This window comes from Barbus barbus, assembly GCF_936440315.1.
Source record: "Barbus barbus genome assembly, chromosome: 27".
NCBI classification, from domain to species: domain Eukaryota; kingdom Metazoa; phylum Chordata; class Actinopteri; order Cypriniformes; family Cyprinidae; genus Barbus; species Barbus barbus.
In genome coordinates, this window is record NC_136755.1 from 19,434,619 (window position 1) to 19,456,094 (window position 21,476).

A 21,476-nucleotide genomic window follows, 5' to 3' on the forward strand; every position below is an offset into this window, starting at 1 on the left:
GTTGCCCTCTTTTTCTTTTTTTTCTTTTTTTTGTGGTCTTGGTGTCCGCCTTATTTTTCAATTACACAGGGATGTTCATGATCTCAATTATTCAAAATTTTACCTATATTGTATATGACACAACCTAGAACGACGCATAAGCTTGATGGGAGGAGTTTCACGTTTGTTAGCTGGAATTGTAATGGAATTAATGAACCAGTTAAACGAAGCAAGATATTACATCATCTCCAACATCTAGGTGCTCACATTGTTTACCTTCAAGAAAAAGTATTTCAAGTATGGTCAAGTATTTCACTCCAAATTCCAGGGTAAAGCCAGGGGTGCTGCTATTCTTATACACAAATCAGTGCCCTTTGTGTGTTCTGATGTCATTGCAGATTTCACATTCTATAAAGTTCTCATTATAATGCTTATGTCATTCATGTTAATAGCAGATTTGTGCTATATTTTCATCTACATTATTAGATTAGATTAGATTCAACTTTATTGTCATTTATGCAGAGTACAAGTACAGAGCTAATGAAATGCAGTTCAATTATCAATGCAAATCAATTATCAAGTGATTCCTAAAATTGCCTGCGTGTTTTCGAAGCCATTCGAAGTACGAAAACAGTTTTAACTGAAGTATGCCTACTGTTGAACAAATATGACGAAAAACATCACTGCTGCATTAGTATAGGATCAGTATTTTTGAAAAAGAAACGTCTAAAAGCAATATGACCGTCTCAACTCAATATCGGGCATTGCATTTGAGCATGAAACTAAACACTGGTAACATGCAGCACATTCAGCTACATGTAAATAAATGTTAATATCCCAACGCATCCTATATTAAACTAATCAGATATGTATGTAGCTAACCCAGACATCACTACATGACTTCAAAGCCAAGCTTCTCTCTCTTCTCACGTCTATACTTTGAACTGCATGCTGTTTCAAGCTAAACGATCAGAGCTCAGGGTGCCGCCCAAAGTGCTGCTATAACCAATCAGAATAATTTTATTTTCCACGATCATCATTTTCATGATCGATCATTGCTGTCACGGCCGAGTACTCAATCGCTGTTGCACATCCTTATTCTGAGTATCTTTTAGCATGTTGGTAGGCTATTTTGGGTGGTTGCCACAGTAGTTACTGGCTTAGTAAGTAGAGAGGCCAGACCTAAATCTCTCTAAATTTCTGTTCCCAAACAGATTTGATTTTACTGCTGATACCAGACCACTGATGGTGATTATGACATTTGAGATTTGGAAAATAGCTTTTTGCATTTGGAAAATAGCTTTTTGCAGTTTCAACAGTTTTTGATGGAAAAACCGAATGTCGGTTACCTGTGCAACTTGAACGGGTTATTATAGCTCTTTTAAACCCAATGGTCTAAATTGTCACAGGAGCATGAAGAGCACGTGATAGGCAGGACCTTTAAAATAGACCTTTCACTCCTTCATTTATGTGGATTTATTCCATTCGCAAGGGATTCTTTCATAAATTGGAATTAGCAGCATTGAGGCAGTGATCTGAATATGATGACATGAATTATTGATTCCCTGACAGCTGCTTGCAAATCTAGCCTGACATTTGGAAATAAGACGGCATGGAATTATAGCCCAAAAATAATGAAGGCCATTTGTGTCGAGACGGGAGAAGGAGAGAAAAGCAAACATCTTTTTAGACTTATTAATATTCATTAACACCTCCTATCGGAGCACCATTGAAACAATTCATTGCTCACGTTTACTGTGTTACGTTCTTTATGATTTATTGATGTGTGTTCGAAAGAGCTGGGTGGTTATGAAGAGACTGCTCAGTGAAATCTGATTGCTCATACAAAACCAGATCATTGTCAGTGAGAGTCAATGATTTCAGATTTTATTTCTAGTATTGTTTTTCCTCGTCTTGCAATCCTTCTTTCATTAAATTATCTAAAAAGCTGCACTTACTAAGTAGTCTTTTTGTATTAAACTCATTCTGCACGAATATTTTAATCTTTTTTATGGAAATTTAGCATGGTCGCATTACCTGTGTTTTCTCTTGAATTAATTGCTTCTGTTTCTATTATTCTCATTTGTTAGTCACTTTGGATAAAAGTGCCTGTTAAATGAACAAATTTAAATGATTTGTTTGTTCTCAATTAGACTATAAATGATGCATAATTTTAGATGATAAAATTAGGCAGAGAATGTCCTAAAAATTGCAAACTTGTAAATGCTATGCCTCCTACATCCCAAAGTGTAATTCTGAAAGCTTGATCCACATTCCATGTAGATATTTGGCATTTACCTTTATGCTGGATTCTCTGCAACCTGGACCCCTTGCATGACTTTTTACTCTATCTGCATTATAGTTCCTTGTGGCACTATAGAGCCAATCATCTCACTGGTTTCTGTGAAGCAACCCCTGCTGATGCCACATTAGATAGATTTATCCGTATGTAGCCAGCTGGTCTGTTGTGGAATTAAAAAAAAAAAAAAAAAAAAAAAAACGGGATCCCTGGGAATTTCTGTGTAATGTCAGCAGATATGGGTTGTAATCTCATTCCCTTCAGTGTGATTGGCTTTAACTGCCTTCAGTTGGCTGTCTGTTTTGCCACAGTCCTCCTGCAAGTGGTAAAGTCAAAGTGCATTGCAGTTTAAAGTCAGGTTTTAAAGACAGCAGCGAAAACAAACAGTGGCGTACAAACACAGGTACACAATGTTTGCAGTCATTTTTGTTAGTTCTGTTTGCAGGAATTAATCTGACAAACCATGAGATTGGTGAGCTTTGCTTTCACATTACATTCATTATAAAACTGAGATGTGCTTGTGGTTTGGTTTGTATCTGCCTATGTCTTCTGAATGCATAGATTTGGATGCCATATCACTTATTTTGGTGTTTTTCCCATTGTCTGTCTGATTTCCCTTGCCTTGCTGGAAAAGTACACAGTATGTCTGTACTATTTGTAGGGCGTTTAGGGCGGAATCCAGTCATAAAAATGGAATTTACTGTATAACACAGAATGTCATGGAATTTGCCATATTTTGGATGGATACATCAAAAGTATGTCTGTACAGGTAAATCAAAACGCAATATAGACTAGGCTCTGTGAATATTAAGCAAAAATACCATTTAAATATGAATCCTGCATGTTCTGTGCGCGTGTTTCGTTTGCTACACACATACAAAAGCACGTGTGATGCTTTTTGGAAAAAAATAAAACCGAATTTGGGAAAAAATTAAACTGATTTTATAGGCCCCTATACTTAGGTATTTTTTTGTGTGTACATCTGTGTATCCATGTGCATATTCATTATACCTGTATGTTTTCCAGAGAATTGTTTTCATGACCCTATCAGTGCATTTAGGCAGTGATGAAGAAATTTGTTTTGGATAAAAATGTCTGCCAAATGCATAAATGTGCGCATAAATTATTGTACATAATGATCAGAAAATAAGGGGATGGACAAATGGATGGTTTGTGCTTTTGTGTTTTTGCTTTTGCAAAAAGGCCTTTTTTCAGTTTGGTCCAACTTATTCTGGGTGTTGTCATTCTCATTGAGACGATTGAGTCTACCATTAAGATGTGGGACTTCCTTTTCTTCCCTACAGCCCCCATTTGAACATTTACAGTCATTTACAACACTTACAGTCACTGTTCACACTCACAGCAGTTACTTTACGAGCGTGAGCTTCCATCACTTATTGTAACAAATAGCCCCTTAATCATGTGTAATATGAACCTCATTAGTTTCAAAGGATTTTGTTCCTGGAGGCACAATGGCATGTCGGGGTTTTTTTTTTCCTCTTCAAGTAGCATTTTATACTCCCAAGTGGATATTTTATGTTGGCTAATAAGGTCTAAAGCATGTACTCTTTTCTAGTCTCAGGTTGTAAGTATTGCCATTTTTCAGGGTTGTATTTAATTCTGCCGCTTGAAGCTACAGGTTTTGTTGTCTCGGAGTCTGTAATGGATTCTTTGCTGTGTGTTCTGTCTTTTGCCAGCCTGTCCCCTGGGCACCTACAAGATGTTGTCACGACACCAAGAGTGTTTCCTGTGTCCGGCTAACAGCAAGGCTGAAGAAGAGGGCTCTGTGCTGTGTGTGTGCGAGGACGACCACTTCAGAACTCCACTGGACCCTCCATCCGCACCCTGCACGCGTAAGTCAGTCAGCTTCTATGTGAGGTGAATGTTTATGTGTGCATTTGTGTGTGTACTTATTTGTGCACAGGTATTTATTTGTGTTCTCATGTTTGTACAATCCAATCCTGTTGATTCCTGGTTGTTGTTGTGGATGGTCTTTTTACTGGCACACACCCGAAGCGCTCACAAGCATAGAGACGTGTTTCAGACAGCGCGGCATACCGACTTGATCAACTGCGATCCGTTTAAGCCCTAATAGCCCATGTGACAGATCAGAGCAATCTTTTATTTACTAATTTAACATGAAATCGTCAAATTGCTACTTGATATCGTTAAAATAATACGTTGATTGCATTTGGGTTACTCCGCAAAATGGCAGAAGACGTTAACGGGGAGAAGAATTGTTGAATAATTTGTTGTTAATGTTTTCTTTGCGCACAAAGTATTCTTGTAGCTTTGTAAAATTACGGTTGAACCACTGATATCACATGGGCGATTTTTACCAATGTCCTCATTACGTTTCTGGATCTGGGAACATTGCAGTTGCATTGCTGTCTATGGGAAGGTCAGAGAGCTTTCAAAATTCATAAAAAATTCTTAATTTGTGTTCCGAAGATGAACGAAGGTCTTATGGGTTTGGAACGGCATGAAGGTGAGTAATTAATGACAGAATTGTCATTTTTGGGTGAACTAACCCTTTAATTCTACTACATGCCTAAACTTAATATCTATCTTACTAACTATTAATAAACAATAAAGCAGGAGTTTATTGAGGCAAAAGTCATAGTTAATAGTGAGAATTGGTCCCCAAACTAAAATGTGACCATATATATTATAATGTGCAATTCACTATAGTAGTTACACTGTTACAGTTATTTATTTATTAGTTATTCACACAATTAAAGATAATGTGTTTAACTTTTTTCACTTTTGAAATATTTTCTGTCCTAGCTTAATATGAATTTTTAGACATTGTTAGCCAACTGTGAACCAACCATAGGTTGGTGTCACTGTAAAGTGCTCCAAAAAGCCTGACACAGCAGCGTTAGCATAGTCGTTAGCTATTTGTTTGTTTACCAATGGCAGATGTGGTAGTGAAAACCATTTCTAAAACAATTGTTATTTTGTGCTATTCTGTTTAGTGGCTCTGGTGGCACAGAACTCACACACTTAACCTTTCAACTGTTGTGTGACCAGCCCTTTATTCTTGGATGAATGAGTCTCTGAGTGCTTATGACTTTTATTTACACCATTAATTACTGTATTGATTAGGCTGCTGTTGTATGAGGGAGAGAGAGACTGTGTGATAGTGTTAATTATAGTATCGATTCTACAGTCACTCTTATGAGCAGATGCCACCAGTTTATTATTGCGAGAGAGAGAGAAAGAGCAATGTCTATAATGATTGTAAATGACCGAAGACAAAGAATTGAAAGGAGAAGAAATGATATGGATTGCATTACTCTTCTATGTGTATTTTGCATGCTGTTCTGCTTTGGTAATGTGCCTGTGTGTAGGTGTGTGTGTCTGTACCCTAGTGTACAGGTACATCTAAAAAAAAATCTATATTTTTTTGTCACTCATTTCAGAAAGTGAAACCCATATATTATATAGATTCATTACATAGAGTGAAATACTTCATGCCTTTATTTCTTGAAATTTTGATGATTATGGCTTACAGATAATGAAAACCCAAAATTTTGTGTCTCAGAAAATTTGAATATTACATAAGATCAATAAAAAAAGGATATTTTAAACAGAAATGTCAGGCTTCTGAAAAGTATGTTCATTTCTATGCACTCAATACCTGGTTGGGCCTCCTTTTGCATGAATCACTGCATCAATGCGGCATGTCATGGAGACAATCAGCCTGTGGCACTGCTCAGGTGTAATGGAAGCCCAGGTTGCTTTGATAGCGGCCTTCAGGTCATCTGCATTGTTGGGTCTGGTGTCTCATCTTCCTCTTGACAAGGTTCAGGTCAGGCGAGATTGCTGGCCAATCAAGCACAGTAACACCATGGTCATTGAACTAGCTTTTGGTACCTTTGGCAGTGTGGGCAGGTGCCAAGTCCTGCTGGAAAATGAAATCAGGATCTCCATAAAGCTTGTCAGCTGAAGGAAGCATGAAGTGCTCTAAAAATTTCCTGGTAGATGGCTACATTGACTGTGGACTTCAGAAAATACAGTGGACCAACACCAGCAGATGACATGGCAGCCCAAATCATCACTGACCGTGGAAACTTCACACTGGACTTCAAGCAGCATGGATACTTCATCTGAAAAGAGGACTTTGGAGCACTGAGAAACAGTCCAGTTCTTTTTCTCCACAGCCCAGGTAAGACGCTTCTGACGTTGTCTCTGGTTCAGAAGTGGCTTGGTAACCCTTTTCCTGAAGACGTCTGAGCGTGGTGACTCTTGATGCACTGACTCCAGCTTCAGTCCACTCCTGTGAAGCTCTCCCAAGTGTTTGAATCAGCTTTTCTTGACAGTATTCTCAAGCTTGCGGTCATCCCTGTTGCTTGCGCACCTTTTCCTACCCAAATTCTTCCTTCCAGTCAACTTTGCATTTAATATGCTTTGATACAGCACTCTGTAAACAGCCACACCTTTCAGTAATGACCCTCTGTGACTTACCCTCTTTGTGGAGGGCGTCAGTGTTCGTCTTCTGGATCATTGCCAAGTCAGCAGTCTTCCCCATTATTGTGGTTTCAAAGAACAAGAGATACCCAGAATTTATACTGTAGGGATGGTCATTAATTGAAACTCAAATGTAAATATTTTAATATTTTGAGATACTGATTTTTAACTTTCGTTAGCTCATCATCAAAATTAAAACACAAACTTTTGAAAAGTTTCACTTTAAATGTAATGAATCTAAAATATATGAAAGGTGCACTTTTTGAAATAAGTTGCAAGAAAAAAATTACTTTCACGATATTCAAATTTTTTGAGATGCACCTGTATGTGCTACTTAAGTAAAAAAGCACTGCTCTGTGTGTGTGTGTGTGTGTGTGTGTTCTGTCTTGTGGTGGATGTATCCTGACTGCAGCTGTTCCCCACCGCTCATGGCCACACGTGGACCCCGTTGCATAAGCCTTCAGAGCCTTTAATAAATCAACGCTTCTTGCACACATCTAAATTATTCCATACACACACTCATGCTTGAGCGTTTGCGTTATGAGACAAGCATTTATGAGACAAGAGACTCTTTTTCAAAAGCCTCGGTCTCAAAATTAAAACTTAACAAATGCATGTATGAGAGAACAATCAGGCGCTCAGGAATGCTGTGTAGCATCAGTTATGACCCGCTTTTGGTTATAATGTTTCATACCTATACTTGGCTCCCACAGATAATTCAGATTAATTTAAATTCCTTTGGTGGCATTTATTTGAAGTGACATTTAGTTAAAAGAAAGATATCACAAGCAAACTTGTAATGGAAAATAATAGAAATCAATTAAATTCAATACAATATAATATAATATAATATAATGCATTTTAAGAATATTTTAAGAATTATTTACTAATAATACAATAATTGTATTTATTATTATTAATTTTTATTTTATTAGATTTGTTTATTAGATCTTGTTGTATTAAAATGTATCATTCATTTTAGTAAGTTATGTAGTATAACCAATTTATTGTGGATTACCATTTGATATAGGATGAATATAAAGATGGTTTCAAGTGATGTTTTCAGCGCACATTTTATTTATTTATTTTTGAGATGACCAGTTTTCAGAAAGACCATCTTTTCAAAAAATGAAAAGCAAACTCCTCGCAGCATATGGAGTACATCATAGCAGTGTTTATGTGCTTGAGAGCAGCGGGAGGCACCTGTAGTGCTCTTGGCCTGAGCTGATGATGGGCAGCTTAAAGCCCTGGTGACATTTAAATGGCTTCCTGCTGCTGACAGATTCTTGTCTGACAAACGGCATTAGAGACTCTGGGCTCGACCTGCTCCTCCCCAAGTCAACAGAACAGTCCTGCCCTACAGGACAGCAGCAATTAACGCATCTGATCTCTCTCCTCCTCCCCGCCTCTCTTTTATCGCTCACTCTCTCTATTAGATAAGAGGATCTCATTCATTCTGCCCACATGATTCACCATAAATCAGTTGCAGCTTCTGGGGGAAGTAGTTGTGAATGCCATTGCAGCAAGCCATTCAGTTCTGTACAGCCGCTTTAAGGTCCTTGATCTTACCATGAAATCATATGCTTTTTATAGGCTATCACACAACCCATTTTAAAATCTGAAAAACAGTTATTGGTACTGCTATGTTCAAGTTGAATTTCTAAGGGGTTTTTTTTTTTCAGTGTTACTGTGTCAATTGTATGTGCTTTTGAAAACTACACACTTTTTTAAAATGTCTGCACTGGGTGGAAATAGAGGAATTCTTTGTATTTAAATTCAAGCAAAGCAAACAGTCCTACATTATGATAGTGGCCAAAATATTTGTGTTAGTTGTTATTATTAATCACATTTAAAATTACAAAGTTTTGCCAGTTTTAAGATATAATTAATCTCAAATACATGTTAATTTTGTATTTTACCTTGTTTTATGCTTTTAGTCAAGCGGGTTAATAATAACAGTAATAATGGAAAAATACATGGAATATTATTATCAGTAGTAGTAGTAATAGTAAAGGGATAGTTCTCCCAAAAATGAAAATTCTGTCATTAATTGCTCACCCTCATGTCGTTCCAAACCCATAAGACCTTTGTTCATCTATAGATTAAGATATTTTTGATGAAATCCGAGAGCTTTCTGACCGCGCGTAGACAGCAACGCAACTAACACTTTCAAGGAAGAGAAAGGTATAAGTACATCGTTAAAATAGTCCATGAGACATCAGTGTTTCAACCTTAATTTTATGAAGCTACGAGAATACTTTGTGCGCAAAGAAAACAAAAATAAAGACTTTATACAACAATTTCTTCTCTTCTGTGTCGTGAAATTTGTGTTCTGAAGATGAACAAAGGTCTTCGTTTTGGAACAACATGAAGTTGAGTAATTAATGACTGAATTAAACTATACCTTTAACAGCAACAATAACATTAAAACCTCTTTTGTGATTACAAAATGAAAACACTTTGCTTTTTAATTTTAATTCTGCTGCCACAGATCCAGTCAAATTACATGTCGGCACATTTACATGAAGCAGCTTTTCCTCTCCCTGTATTTGTATGAAAGGAGTTTTTGCTAGTGCATGAGAGCAGTGTTTGTATTTGCCAGTGCCCTCAATACTCCATGATCTCTCTTTGACTGTCTTCCATGGCCTGTGTTCATTTCCTCTCAAGTGATTTTAAGCCTCAAGCTCCTTTAAGCTTTACCCAGTTGTAGCTAATTGGGTTAAATTATTAAAAAGAATTACAGTTCATTGAGGGGTAATTATCATCGTGTTAATTAGAGTATGTTCAGATGACATTTATTTAATGCTTAAGATTTTTTTTTGGTGTTGGTGGTACTGAACACTTCACTACTTTGTTTTAATCAAGCATGACAAACTTCATTTATTTATTTATTTTTTCACACAGGCCCCCCCTCTCCGCCTCGAGATCTGGTCTACACCCTCAAACCGTCCACACTCATTCTGGAGTGGACCGCTCCGAATGACTCAGGCGGTCGAGGGGATCTCACGTACAGCATAGGCTGCCGGCAATGCGTCGGCCCCCCGCGGGCCCCACAGGTGCAGTGTGAGCCCTGCGGAGCCAGCGTGGGCTTCGTACCACAGCAGAGCGGCCTGGCGGAGTGCACAGTCACCGTAGTCAACCTGTTGCCCAACTCCAACTACTCCTTCAGCGTGGAGGCCCGGAACGGTGTTTCGGAGTTACTCCCCAACAAAAGGTTCTACTCGCAGGTCAACATCTCCACCAGCCTTCCAGGTACATTCTTCAGAAAATATTTAAACTAGTGTTTACCTAGTATTAGGGGTGTAATTTAATTTATCTTGCAAACTAATGAGCTGTGGACTTGCCTGAGGTAAATGAAATGCTATGCAACATTTTGTTTTGACATCATTCATTCATGTTTTTCACGTTAAAGCTAGTAGTAAAGAGGAAGGGATAGTCGCGCTTGCGCTCCAACTGAGGCGTTTATATAGCGATCTGTCACATCACATCTAAAACCTTCAAAATGGTATTTATCGTTTACATTTCTTGAAAAATGGACGTAATTTGAAAGATGAGTCTTTGTATCTTATCAGAAATATCAATATGTAAAACTGGAAGTTTCCAATGAAGTTCCACTCGTGCAATGGTTAAAACAACGCTGTATTTGTTCGGTACAGATTCGTACCGAAAGAGCAGTACTGAAATTTTCAGTACACATATTTGTATCGTTGCACCCCTACCTAGTGTCATTCCCTGTATTTCCAAATAACATGCATCAGCGAGTCAAAGTTCGCTTTTGAGGATAAAACCTGTTTAGCAAGAGGCAGTTCTGTAAGACACTGTAAAACTCACGATAGCGCTGCTTTTTTTTCCTCTTTATATGTCATCTGATGTCATATGACCCCACATCGCAGCTCTCGCATTAGTCAGTGTAATGTTGGATGGTTTGCATGTTTTTTTGTTTTGTTTTTTTGTCTTCGAGTGGTTGTCTTGCTCCTAATGGTGGTAGGGACCGTATTTGAGGACACGATCCTCTTTCAGTAATACTGCAGCAGATGTTTTTACTCATGTCCATTTGATTTGAGTGAAATAGTCCCTTTTTTGAGCCAAATGAGGTTGTGACAAAGCAGCTTATTCATCTTAGTGCTTCTCAGTTTCATTGCATCCTTGTGCCGTTGATGTCTTTCCATAACGTGTGGGATTAAACGACGTTCCTCTCCTCTTTAATGAGATCAGCAGCAGTGGTCAGTGTTAGTGCTTTTTTTTTATTATTATTATTGGGGGTTTTTTTTTGTTTTTTGTTTTTGTGTTAGTGGATTTATAATGGTACACATGAGTATTATCAAAAAAAATACACAAAACCTTTACATTAGTTTTTTACCATTAGTTGAGTAGGTCGTTTTATTGTGGCTTAGTGCGGAACAACAGAAACTAAACAATTAAAAATCTTCTGCTAGCATATGTCCACTTTTTTTTTTTTTTTTAGTTGAAGACTAAATGTTCTGCACATAATTGGAGATTATAGTCATTTCTTTCATCAGGTGAAATTGCCATTTTTCTGCTATTTTATACCACAATAAAGAGAAATTGGTGTATGAATGCAGTGCAAGTTTCAAAGACCCCTTTGCTATAGTCACAGAATTCAGTTTACAGGGTTATGGGTAAGAAAAAGGCCAGAATTGTGCTCATAACAGAAATGAATTATTTCATAAAATATTTTTTGCCATTTTAATTTTTTTTTTTTTTTTGTGGGCTAATAACAGAAGTTACTGATCTTAAACATAATCATACCGGCATAATGTATGACTATTGTCCATTTTTAGAGTCATACTATGTTAAAAACATAGTTTTACAGCTAGAATGGACCTTGTTTTGTGTGCCTGTACAGGTATGTGTGTGTGTATCTGTAAACAAGTTTTGCTTATATTGTGGGACCTACAGTAAATGTCACCATAAGGATAGTAAAACCTCACATTACCTCCAGTCAACAGCCTCCATGAGGTAAATGGCTCATTAACATGGAAAATAATGTTTTATTGCAGAAAGGCTCATGTGAGGGTTTGTTTAGGAGCTAGAAAATACCTTTAGCACAATGTAATATCAGCATAACTGATAATAATGGAATGGAAAGTGCCCACCGTGGTAAAAAACGCAGACGTGCGTGTGTGCATGTCGACCCATGAGCGCACACTCCATTTTTAGTGCTGACCAATTACAAAATGAAGTTGTATAAGAGCAGCATCTGGAGTCAAGCAGGGCTTAGTGAACAGCTAGTGTTTGTGTGAGGTCAGTTCTAAAGAGTTTGCCTGCACACACACACACACACACACACATTGTACGCAATATTATGTAAATGTCCGGTTACACACTTCAGAAATCACTTGGAGTATTAGACCCTCACCTCACCGGTGTCGTCAAATGCCTCTACAATGTGCACTGATATTAACTCCCTTTACACAACACCTAGATTAACACAGACTCACTGAGCCACACACAAAACATACTGTACAGAGTCACACAGAGTCACACTCACATTACCGCTTGCTCAGATCCTTCAATGATCCCAGAGTGCCCGAACACAAAAGGCTGAGATAAGCAGCACAGGAGCCGCATGTTTATTAATGGAGGAGATCTCTTTCATCAAGACTTACACACACTCAGATTTTGCTTTCCATTAAGAGTAAATTGCAGAGCGTTTATTTGGCACTCGACTCCTGCTCCTTTCATTATTTGATGCTCTTCCCAACACGATTGCTTTTTCTCAGCCAAAAATGACTCTTTCTTTGTCTCTCACACCTTTTCAGTAATCTATTTTCTCTTTCTATCTCTCCTTTTCTCCTTCAGGCAGGGTCCAAATTAACTTTTTTTTCACACCTGCCAAAGCAAGTGAATTGAGAACATTTGCCAGCCATGAAGCTGTTTATATAGATTTTTTTTCTAGGATATATTAGGATATATGTTGTTGTTGTTGTTGTTGTTGTTGTTGTTTTCAGGATCTTTTGATGAATAGAAAATGTGAAAGAATGAATAAATAAATAAATAAAATTAAGAAATGACTTTAATGCCACTTGGGTAATTAATTGAATGTGTCCTTTCTGAATAAAAATACGTATATTCTTTAAATATATAAAATGTTATGATTTATTATGTATTAATTGTTTTATTGCTTAATTATTATATTTATAATTTATTATTTTATACTTATTTTCATTTGCTATGACACTGGCAATTTTTTTTTTTATCTGTTCACCAAAGCCAGATTTTAAATTGTATTTGGCACTTGGTGGGTGTTTAATTTGGACCAGGGTCTCACGTATATATCATATTCCTTTGTGTTTTTATCTTTGTGTGCTTGAAGTTGTGTGGGTAGCCATAACACAAGTCTTTAAGTTTTATGTGTATTGCATATTCTAACTTAATTTTGCTCTGTTCCCCTGTTTCGTTCTCAATAAACACACCATTAATCTCTCCATCGCACAGCACAGGCTCAAGGTTAACTAGAGCTCTCAGAGGAAGTGCTATTACTTTATTGTGATGTACAGTCTCAGAGGCAGCTGTGTGTTTGAGCTCTGTGATTAGAGCCAGTGTGATTGCAAGCCAACACAAAGGAGTTTAACTGACTAGAGGCTGAGATCAGTGCCACGCTTGTGTTGAATGTGCATGTTCTGTGTTTATTGGCCCTTTGTTGAACTCTCTGTACAAATGAAATAAAAGCATGCAGATCATTTTGAGAGCAGTTTACAGCGACCAAATCGGGTCACTCGGCAGCCATCTTAGTAAAGTCCTCGGACAGATGTTTTCTATGTAGGTAAATGGCACGCAAGTACTGCTCCTATCTACTGTACTTGAATAAGGAATGACATTTTAATTCCCTGAAATGTCAAAATTAAATTTAAGTAAATATGTGTAATTAGCTGTAAAATGTGGTTTATAGCAATATTAATGCATGTTATGGGTTTAAAGGGATAGTCTACTAAAAAAGGAAAATTCTGGCATCACTTATTCATGTGGTTTCAAACTTGTTGTTTTTTCTGTGGAACACAAAATATATTTTAATGTACAGTGGAAGCCCAACCGTTTTGGTTGCCATTGACTTCCATTGAAACTGTTTGCTTACCAAATATTTTTCAAAATGATTTAGTTTTATGCACTGAGCAGTTCTGGTATTGTGAGACACCATTTGAAGGGATAGTTCTTGCAAAAATGAAAAGTCAGTGGTGTCCAGTATTGTTTTGGACCCCATTTTGTGTCATTGTATAAAAGATAATTCAAACTTTCTTCACAATGTCTTCTTTTATGTCATAAAGGATTCACAATATGAGTAACATAATGACATATTTTCATTTTTGGGTGAACAATCCCTTTCTAACTATCCTTATGTCTAATGTAAAATTTAACAACCACACCAGTGGCAAAAAAAACAGTTGAGAATCACTTTTAGTGCCCATAACATTCCAAATAAAAAGAGAAAACTAACAAAAGGTTCTATATACAGCTAACCACTGAATTATAAAAATAATAATAAAAAAAAACTAAACATATAAATAAATAATATGCTTATTTACTATATAAACATTTTTTTCCCTCTATTTTCTAGGAAACCTTTTCACACAGAAATTACTTGTAAATTTTACAATCTATTACACAGAAATGGCTGGTAACACATTAGATTAAATGTGAAATTTTGAAGCATAAAAACTTAAAACTTGTGCTAAAAATCTTTGTTTACAACTTTGACAAATAATGTTTTAGTGCATATTGTGAATGGTTCAGTTACATAAAATGACTAATACTGTGGTATAAGATTTTGGTCATGCTGCCCAACCCTATGTTGAGCTGTCGATTTTCGATTTTAGAAAAACCTTAGTAAGTGTTACATTTTGGAGTACATATAATGTAATAGGCTTAAATCAAGCAGCTTCCCTCCTCACTATGTGAGCTTTAATCTGAATTTAGCAGAAGAAATCAGTCAGAAATAACCCCGAATTTATAAACAACCAAGTGTGTAAAAACTAATCAGCTGTGGAGGTCCCTGGTGATCTGAGGCAGGAGGAGTTCATGTACCCCACGGGACCTCCTTCCCTGCAGCCTCTCAAGAAAAAAAGCCAAGCAACCTCTCCTTTCAAGCCGAACCTCCCAATAGGGCCTGCGGTGAGCCGATAAAGTCCGGCTCAAAGCCTCCTTCTCAAATACAGGGAAATCCTTTTGGTCAGGGTGCACTTCTCATCGACCTGTGGTCTTAAACCCTTCACTGGCTAAGAGCCAATGCTGCCGGCCTTGAACCGTGCGCTGTAAAGCTCCACAGACCTTCTCCGCAGTGTGGAGGTGCCACTGGGCCCTTATCCTAAGAGGAAGTTTAGTATTTCCCATTGGGAGAGCGAGAGGAGGGATTGGCTAACAGCTTTAGTTTAGGGTGGGGGTGAGAGAGAGTGTGCCCTCAAAGTCACTAATGCAGTATTCATAAAGGTCACTGGCTCTTTTATGACATTGTCTCAGAACACAGCAAGGGCATCAGTCCCATCATGCTCTCCGCTTACGTGGAGCCCGTCACAGTTAAGTGAGGTAATATTGCAGTCATACACTAGAGCGTGTTGACATGTACACATGAAGAGAGACCGTGGAGATTGCACAAACACTGGCTATGACAGCTTCAACATATAAGCTAAACCCTGAAGGTACAAGCAATAAAACTTCCAATAATCCTCACAGTACTAGTGATAGAATGATATATTGGACAGGGCGGTTAATCGCTTTTAGGTTTGGCCATTCTGAGACTTGAGATTATCAGATGAACAGAAGCGTGTCGGTTGCACTTTCTACTGAAAAATACAAATACAAATACTATGAACACTATTATTACAATAATAATAATACAAAAGTGTGGTCATAAATAATATAAATATATTCTGAACACTTGTATTCATAATAATTATTATTATTAATATTATTGTTGTTGATGTTGTTAGTTTGTAGTTTATATGGATAGTTTGTGGGTCATGTGTAAAAAGCAAATAAGATCTATCGGGGTGCAAAAGTAAAAAAATTAAATAAAATTATACAGTCTTACCACCCAGGCCTTGGACATATGTGTGTTAGCATCTGACTGTGTGTGCTTGCAAGCTGGCTTGTGCCACAGTACATGCTACAAATTCAAATTAACGAGACATCTGTTGAGGCATTATTTTTTTCCAAAGTTGAATCAGTGTGAATTTATAAACTGAAAGAAATCTGACTGCATTCCAACCCCTATGATTTGTAAAAGCTTTTTGTCACCATGGATGAGTCACTTATTTTTTGGCATATTTTCTGTTAGATAATTAACTCCATCGGCTACATGAATATGTAAGTGCTTCATTCAGATCTTTAAAATTGCCCATGACACATAGTAATTTGTAAAAGTGCCTCATACAACATTGAATTCTTTGGATCTAAAAAATTTGAGGGTGTCAATCTGAATTTTGAGCCAGCCGTGAATAAGACCCAAACAAAGAGTGGGCAGATTTGGGTCACATCTTCTCTCAGATCTGAGTGTGAACAGCTCTGCTTTGATAGATTGCAGCTCTTTTACACCAGAACACACTTTCCATAGTTTCTCAACAAAGCCTCAATGTTTTCACGATTGTTTCAGGGTGTTTACGCACCCGATGCGTGTGTGTGTCAGAGGGAGACAAGCAGAGGGGAGGGGTCAGTGTGGAGGGATTGACATTTCAATATCTTCAGAGGATTTGGTTTGGCTGCTTTAGATGGCCGAGGCCTGTGGAGCTCTCTGGGGTCTGGCACCTCTGCGTGCCTCATCAGAGGGAGGGATAAGAGGATGACATGGGGTGAAGGACAGCAGGATACATGGCCCAAAGAGGACAGAGAGAGAGAAGTGTGTGTATGTATGTCAGCCTTACTTTCTTCTGTGGAACACAAAAGAAGGTATTTTGAGTTTTTTGGGGGCAAAATGTGAAAGTTGTTTGGACCCACTGACTTTAAATATATGGACAAAAATAGTGAATTATCTTATTTAGTGTTTCACAGTAGAAATAAAATCATACAGGTTTAGAACAACTTAAGTGATTAAAATTACAATTTTTTTTAGTATTTTAAAGCGGTCGTATCATGAACATGAACATCAGGTTCAATTTTTTTTTTTTTTTTTTTTTTCTTTCTTGAAAAGCCCAATTCTTTACGGTATTTGATTTGAACAATTGTTGAATGAATTATGAAAGACTTTTTTTTCAATTTTACATACAACTAAGTTTAAAAAATAATGGGAATAAAGGCATGCTATTTGAAAATAATCTCATAAATCTTTTGCAACAATAAAATAGTAACATTACAAAATTAAAACATAAAAAAAGTCAATTTAATGTTTTAAAATCTTGTTTTAGGGTGGCACTTATACGCCACCCTAAAATTCAGGTGTATTTTCAGATAATTTAATTTGAATTTAGTTTTTCATGTTTTAGACATTAGGCTAAATCTAACAAAAATAGATTAATAATCTAATAGATTTATGCTTAACACAAGAAAAACAAAAAATAAACAATACTTTGAAACTGTTAATATTTTTTAATTCAAGTAAATTTAATCTTTAAATCGTAAAACTGATAATCTTTAAAATGTAAAAACTGTAACTTGAATGCAATGTAAGTCGCTTTGGATAAAAGCTTCTGCTAAATTCATAAATGTAAATGTGAATCTTGAAAAAAAAAAAAAAAAAAACAAATTCCCCCAAAATAAACAAACATTCCTGGCTGTTTTGTAGTACCTGCTGCTCTATGCAACCTTCTGAAGAATCCCAGCATTAGAAAAAATATTTTTACCTGTTTACACTCTCAGAAAAAACGTTAAATACTGTCTCTGTGCCCTGGTAAAAAAAAGTATATATTAACCCCTATTAGGTGCATATAAGTACCTTTTAAAGTACACATTAGTACTTTAAAAGTACATATTAGTGCCTAAAGTGTACAAATTGTACAATTCGAAAAGTTATTGCCCCAGGAATAGTTTTGCACCTTTCTTCTGAGATACCTGAACATTACAGTCCGACTCCAACAGATTGACCAATCAGCATCTTAAATGTTTGCTTCTCTCTCCCTCCTCCACATCCATCCACCCATCAGAAGCGACTCACTCTCAGAAGCTCAAATCTTCCAGCTCAATTCACAGCACTTCCGTGCATTTGCTCTGGAGTGTGCATTACCGCACCCTCTGTCTCTCTCCCTAACAAGGGAACTGCTCTCTCGGTCTGCTCTAATGGGGGAAAATGAGAGAGCACAAGGCTCCAGCAGCTCTAAAAGAGATTGAGTCATCATCCTCCATTCAGCGCCACACTCATCCAATTTGGCCCCCTTTGTCACAGAGTGCAAAGGATTTTAATTGGTTGCAACGCAACGTCTTTTCCTCACCCTCTGCGAGGGCTCGCTTTTACCGTTTGAGGTCTTTGTGGTAATCACCAATGTTTTTGCGAGCTTGTTATGTGGCATGCAAGGAGTTGGATGTTGGATTGAGCGCACACATGCGCGGCTAGACGTCCTTAGATCATCAGAGTGTTGCAAAGAGCTCTAAGAGTGACGAGCAGCTAAAATGAATCAGGCTCTCAAGACAGAGGGAGGTGAGCGAATGCATGAAAGGAGACAAAAAACTGACTCTGAAATGCCCCTCTTCCTTCTTAGTCTCCCCCTCGTAAGTGTTGAGATCTTTAGTACACTGTTAGAGTGTTGGAGCGGAGTAATATATTTGCAGTATACTGTAGTCATGATTTTGTTGATGATATTAAATTAGGAAACATTGTCATTTACTGCAGTCTTTATTTAGCCATTAAGTTTAAAGAGCGTGTCATTAGATTAGTTTTGCCATTCTTCTTGGACTGTGACTCGTGAATATAAGACAGCTGTGAAGTAACGTCTTAAATATTGTCGCAAAAAGCTTCCGAGGAGTTCAGTCAACTCATTTCAGATATAAAACTTGGTCAACACACACATAGTTCATGGAAGTACCTGCATAGCATTTGTCCACAATTGTTAAAAAGTTTTGAGTCAGTGTATTTATGTATTTTATGTATTTTTTTTTTTATTTATTTCATTAAAAAATAACACTTTTATTCAGCAAGTATGAATTAAATTGATCAAAGGTGACAGGCGAGACACTTGTACACTCTTAAAAATAAAGGTGCTTCACGATGTCATAGACTTATTTTATAAACATTTAAAATACAGCCCAAACTTTTGAATGGTAGTGTATTAAATGTTCTATTAAAAATATATATGTAGGTAAATATTGCTGTTTATCTAAATGTATTGCAAAATGGGTGGAAAATTGCCTTAATTGTTTTAAGAAGATTTTTAAATTTGATATTTAAAATATTACTTAATTATTATAATTAAAATTGTCATTAAACCTTGTAAGTTTGCTGTAGTGGCTGTTTGGTTGAAGTGAAAATCCTTCTGACTAAAGTTTAATAGAAAACACATTAATATTAATATTTGTAAATCCCAGATATCATCAAAAAGCTAAAAAAATATGTAAAAATATATACTGTTTATATATTTATTTACCTGTATCACCCAGCCTTATTGTATACAGTCTGTTTGTTTTGTGCATATGTCTGTAATAAATAGCTCAAAATTTAATTTTTGAGGGGTTATTATGCATGCAGAATGTGCGTATGAGTTGTTCGGGACGCTTTGTGTCTCTGTGTGTGTGTGTGTGGCTGTAGGGGGTTGATGAGTTGCTCTGCCTCCACTCCCACTGCTCAGGCAATCTTGTGATGAGACCGATGGCCTAATGCTTTGATTGACAGCTGTTTGTCATCTCTAGGGGGAGATGTCAGTCAGACAGTTTTCTATCTGCCAGACCACCCTGTCTCTGGTTCTTTTCTTTGCAGTCAGTACTGCATTAATGCTTTTTATATGTGTGCATTTCTTTTACACAGAGCTAGTTTTTCTTACTTCTCAGTTCAGTCTAACTTTGCTGCACTTCACATGAACTCGTACAGCTTAGTGTGTTGTCTGCCTGTGCTGTCGGCTTGTTTTACGCTCTGTCTGTAGCTTACAGCATTGTTGCTGCTTTGTGTCTGGAAAATGAAGCTCCTTATATTTCTGTCAGCCCCCTCTCTCTGTGTTTTCCTCTTTTTCATTTCCCCCTCCCCATTTCCTCTCTATTTATAAGTTAGATGAATAATAAGCTTCTAACATAGACTGTTTCTGTTTACATCTTCAGGAGTGTTTTGTGTAGAATGTTCGGATAAATAGTTAAATAAAAAAATAAACACTTCCCCTTTAATTATTTACTGTTTAATACTTTCTTCTATCCTACTTCTACTATATACTAATTATTAATTTACTGATTTATACTAATACTTTCTTCTAATATGCTGTGGCAAGTTGGCAACCCTGAATTTAGTGACTCTGTGGAGCTTTAAAGGGGTGGTTGACTGCTTTTTTTTCTAGGCTTGATTGTGTTTATGGGGTGCAGTCTAACATGTTAATGCTTCATTTAAAAAAAAAACACATTATTTTTTACATAATTTACCTTTATTCCACACCGCACTGTCCCTTCTCCTTTAAACACTCCGATCATTTCCTGTTTTTATGAAGCCCACTAGTATAGTGTGTATTAATGTGTAGATTTCAATTTCTGTACATTCTAATATAATTGTCATGCCATTCAAATTTCATATTAAGAAATTCTTCTAACCCAAAAAGCAAATTATGCTCCCTTCCAACTGGTTTTCTTTAAAATACAAATCTTGTGTAATAAGGCTATCTGTAATCAGAAGCACATTTAACACTGGAATATAATTTAATTTCATTCACATGTGTTTCATAAGCACATAATCCTTTCTGGGATACAATCGGCCATCAAAATGATAAATTTAATTGTTCTAGCTGCTGTGAGAAAAGGCCACCTGCAGGATCCTCACATGCGATAGCCTAGTAGCCGGGACAACTTCTTTATGTTTCCAGACGTGATGTAATGACGCAGTGCCATGCTCGAATTTCCCGCGATAACCTACCCGTACCACTCAAATTAGAAAACATTATTATAAGCTAACCTTTGTGAATCGGGCTAAAGTAAGGTGATAGTTTTGAACACTGGCTGGATATGTACTTTCTCAAATATTGATTTTGAATCATTTTTAACCCAAAAAAGTTACGGCAGCTTTAACTTTTAAAATATGGTTTTATCCTGATTAAAGCTGTAATATAGCATGGCAACCGCTTGCACGTCCATGTTTAATGCTTCTCATAGCTATGTGAAAAATATTTGTCTCTATACACACAAAGTGTATAAATGGAACAGTTCATTGTTGGAGCTGAGCTGATGATCTGAATGAGAGAGAGAGCAGAGTGTGTGCCGAGCAGGGGGGTGCGAGGGACTGGATTAAGATTTGCTGCTTTAGAACGTTGATTTTGAAACTTGTGAATCCATTCGAATCGTTAGAAGACAGAATAGTGATTCATATATAAATAATTTATTCGTGCACCCCTAGTTTTGTCGGCATGGCCCCGCCTCCTTTGTTGTGTGTTCCCGGGGGTGGGGTTTATCAGGGTTTGTGACGTCACAAACATGGGAAGTAACTCATGTAGTCCCTACGAGCTGTTTTTGTAGACATTAAACTGTCAGAATTTTAAGACTTTTTTAAAAATTAAAAGTTTGTACTGAACTTTCAGCTTTGTAACTTTGCATACATTGTTTATGCTCAAACAGCAACATTACACACTAACTAACGTTAAAAAAGTGAAATCGCAATCAA

At 36.9% G+C, this 21,476-nt stretch overlaps 1 protein-coding gene and 1 long non-coding RNA gene across 2 annotated transcripts in view; both read left to right on the plus strand.

Moving 5' to 3' along the window:
* The window catches only part of LOC306847517, a 779,007-nt gene that overhangs the window by 560,318 nt on the left and 197,213 nt on the right, over positions 1–21,476 (plus strand). The window lies entirely within an intron of this gene.
* The window catches only part of LOC306847502 (ephrin type-A receptor 7-like), a 98,261-nt gene that overhangs the window by 46,762 nt on the left and 30,023 nt on the right, over positions 1–21,476 (plus strand). Inside the window, exons 2-3 of the mRNA XM_079381456.1 lie at positions 3,976–4,131; positions 9,656–10,003. Coding sequence (XP_079237582.1) covers positions 3,976–4,131; positions 9,656–10,003 — 504 coding nt within the window. The remainder of the gene's footprint in view (positions 1–3,975; positions 4,132–9,655; positions 10,004–21,476) is intronic.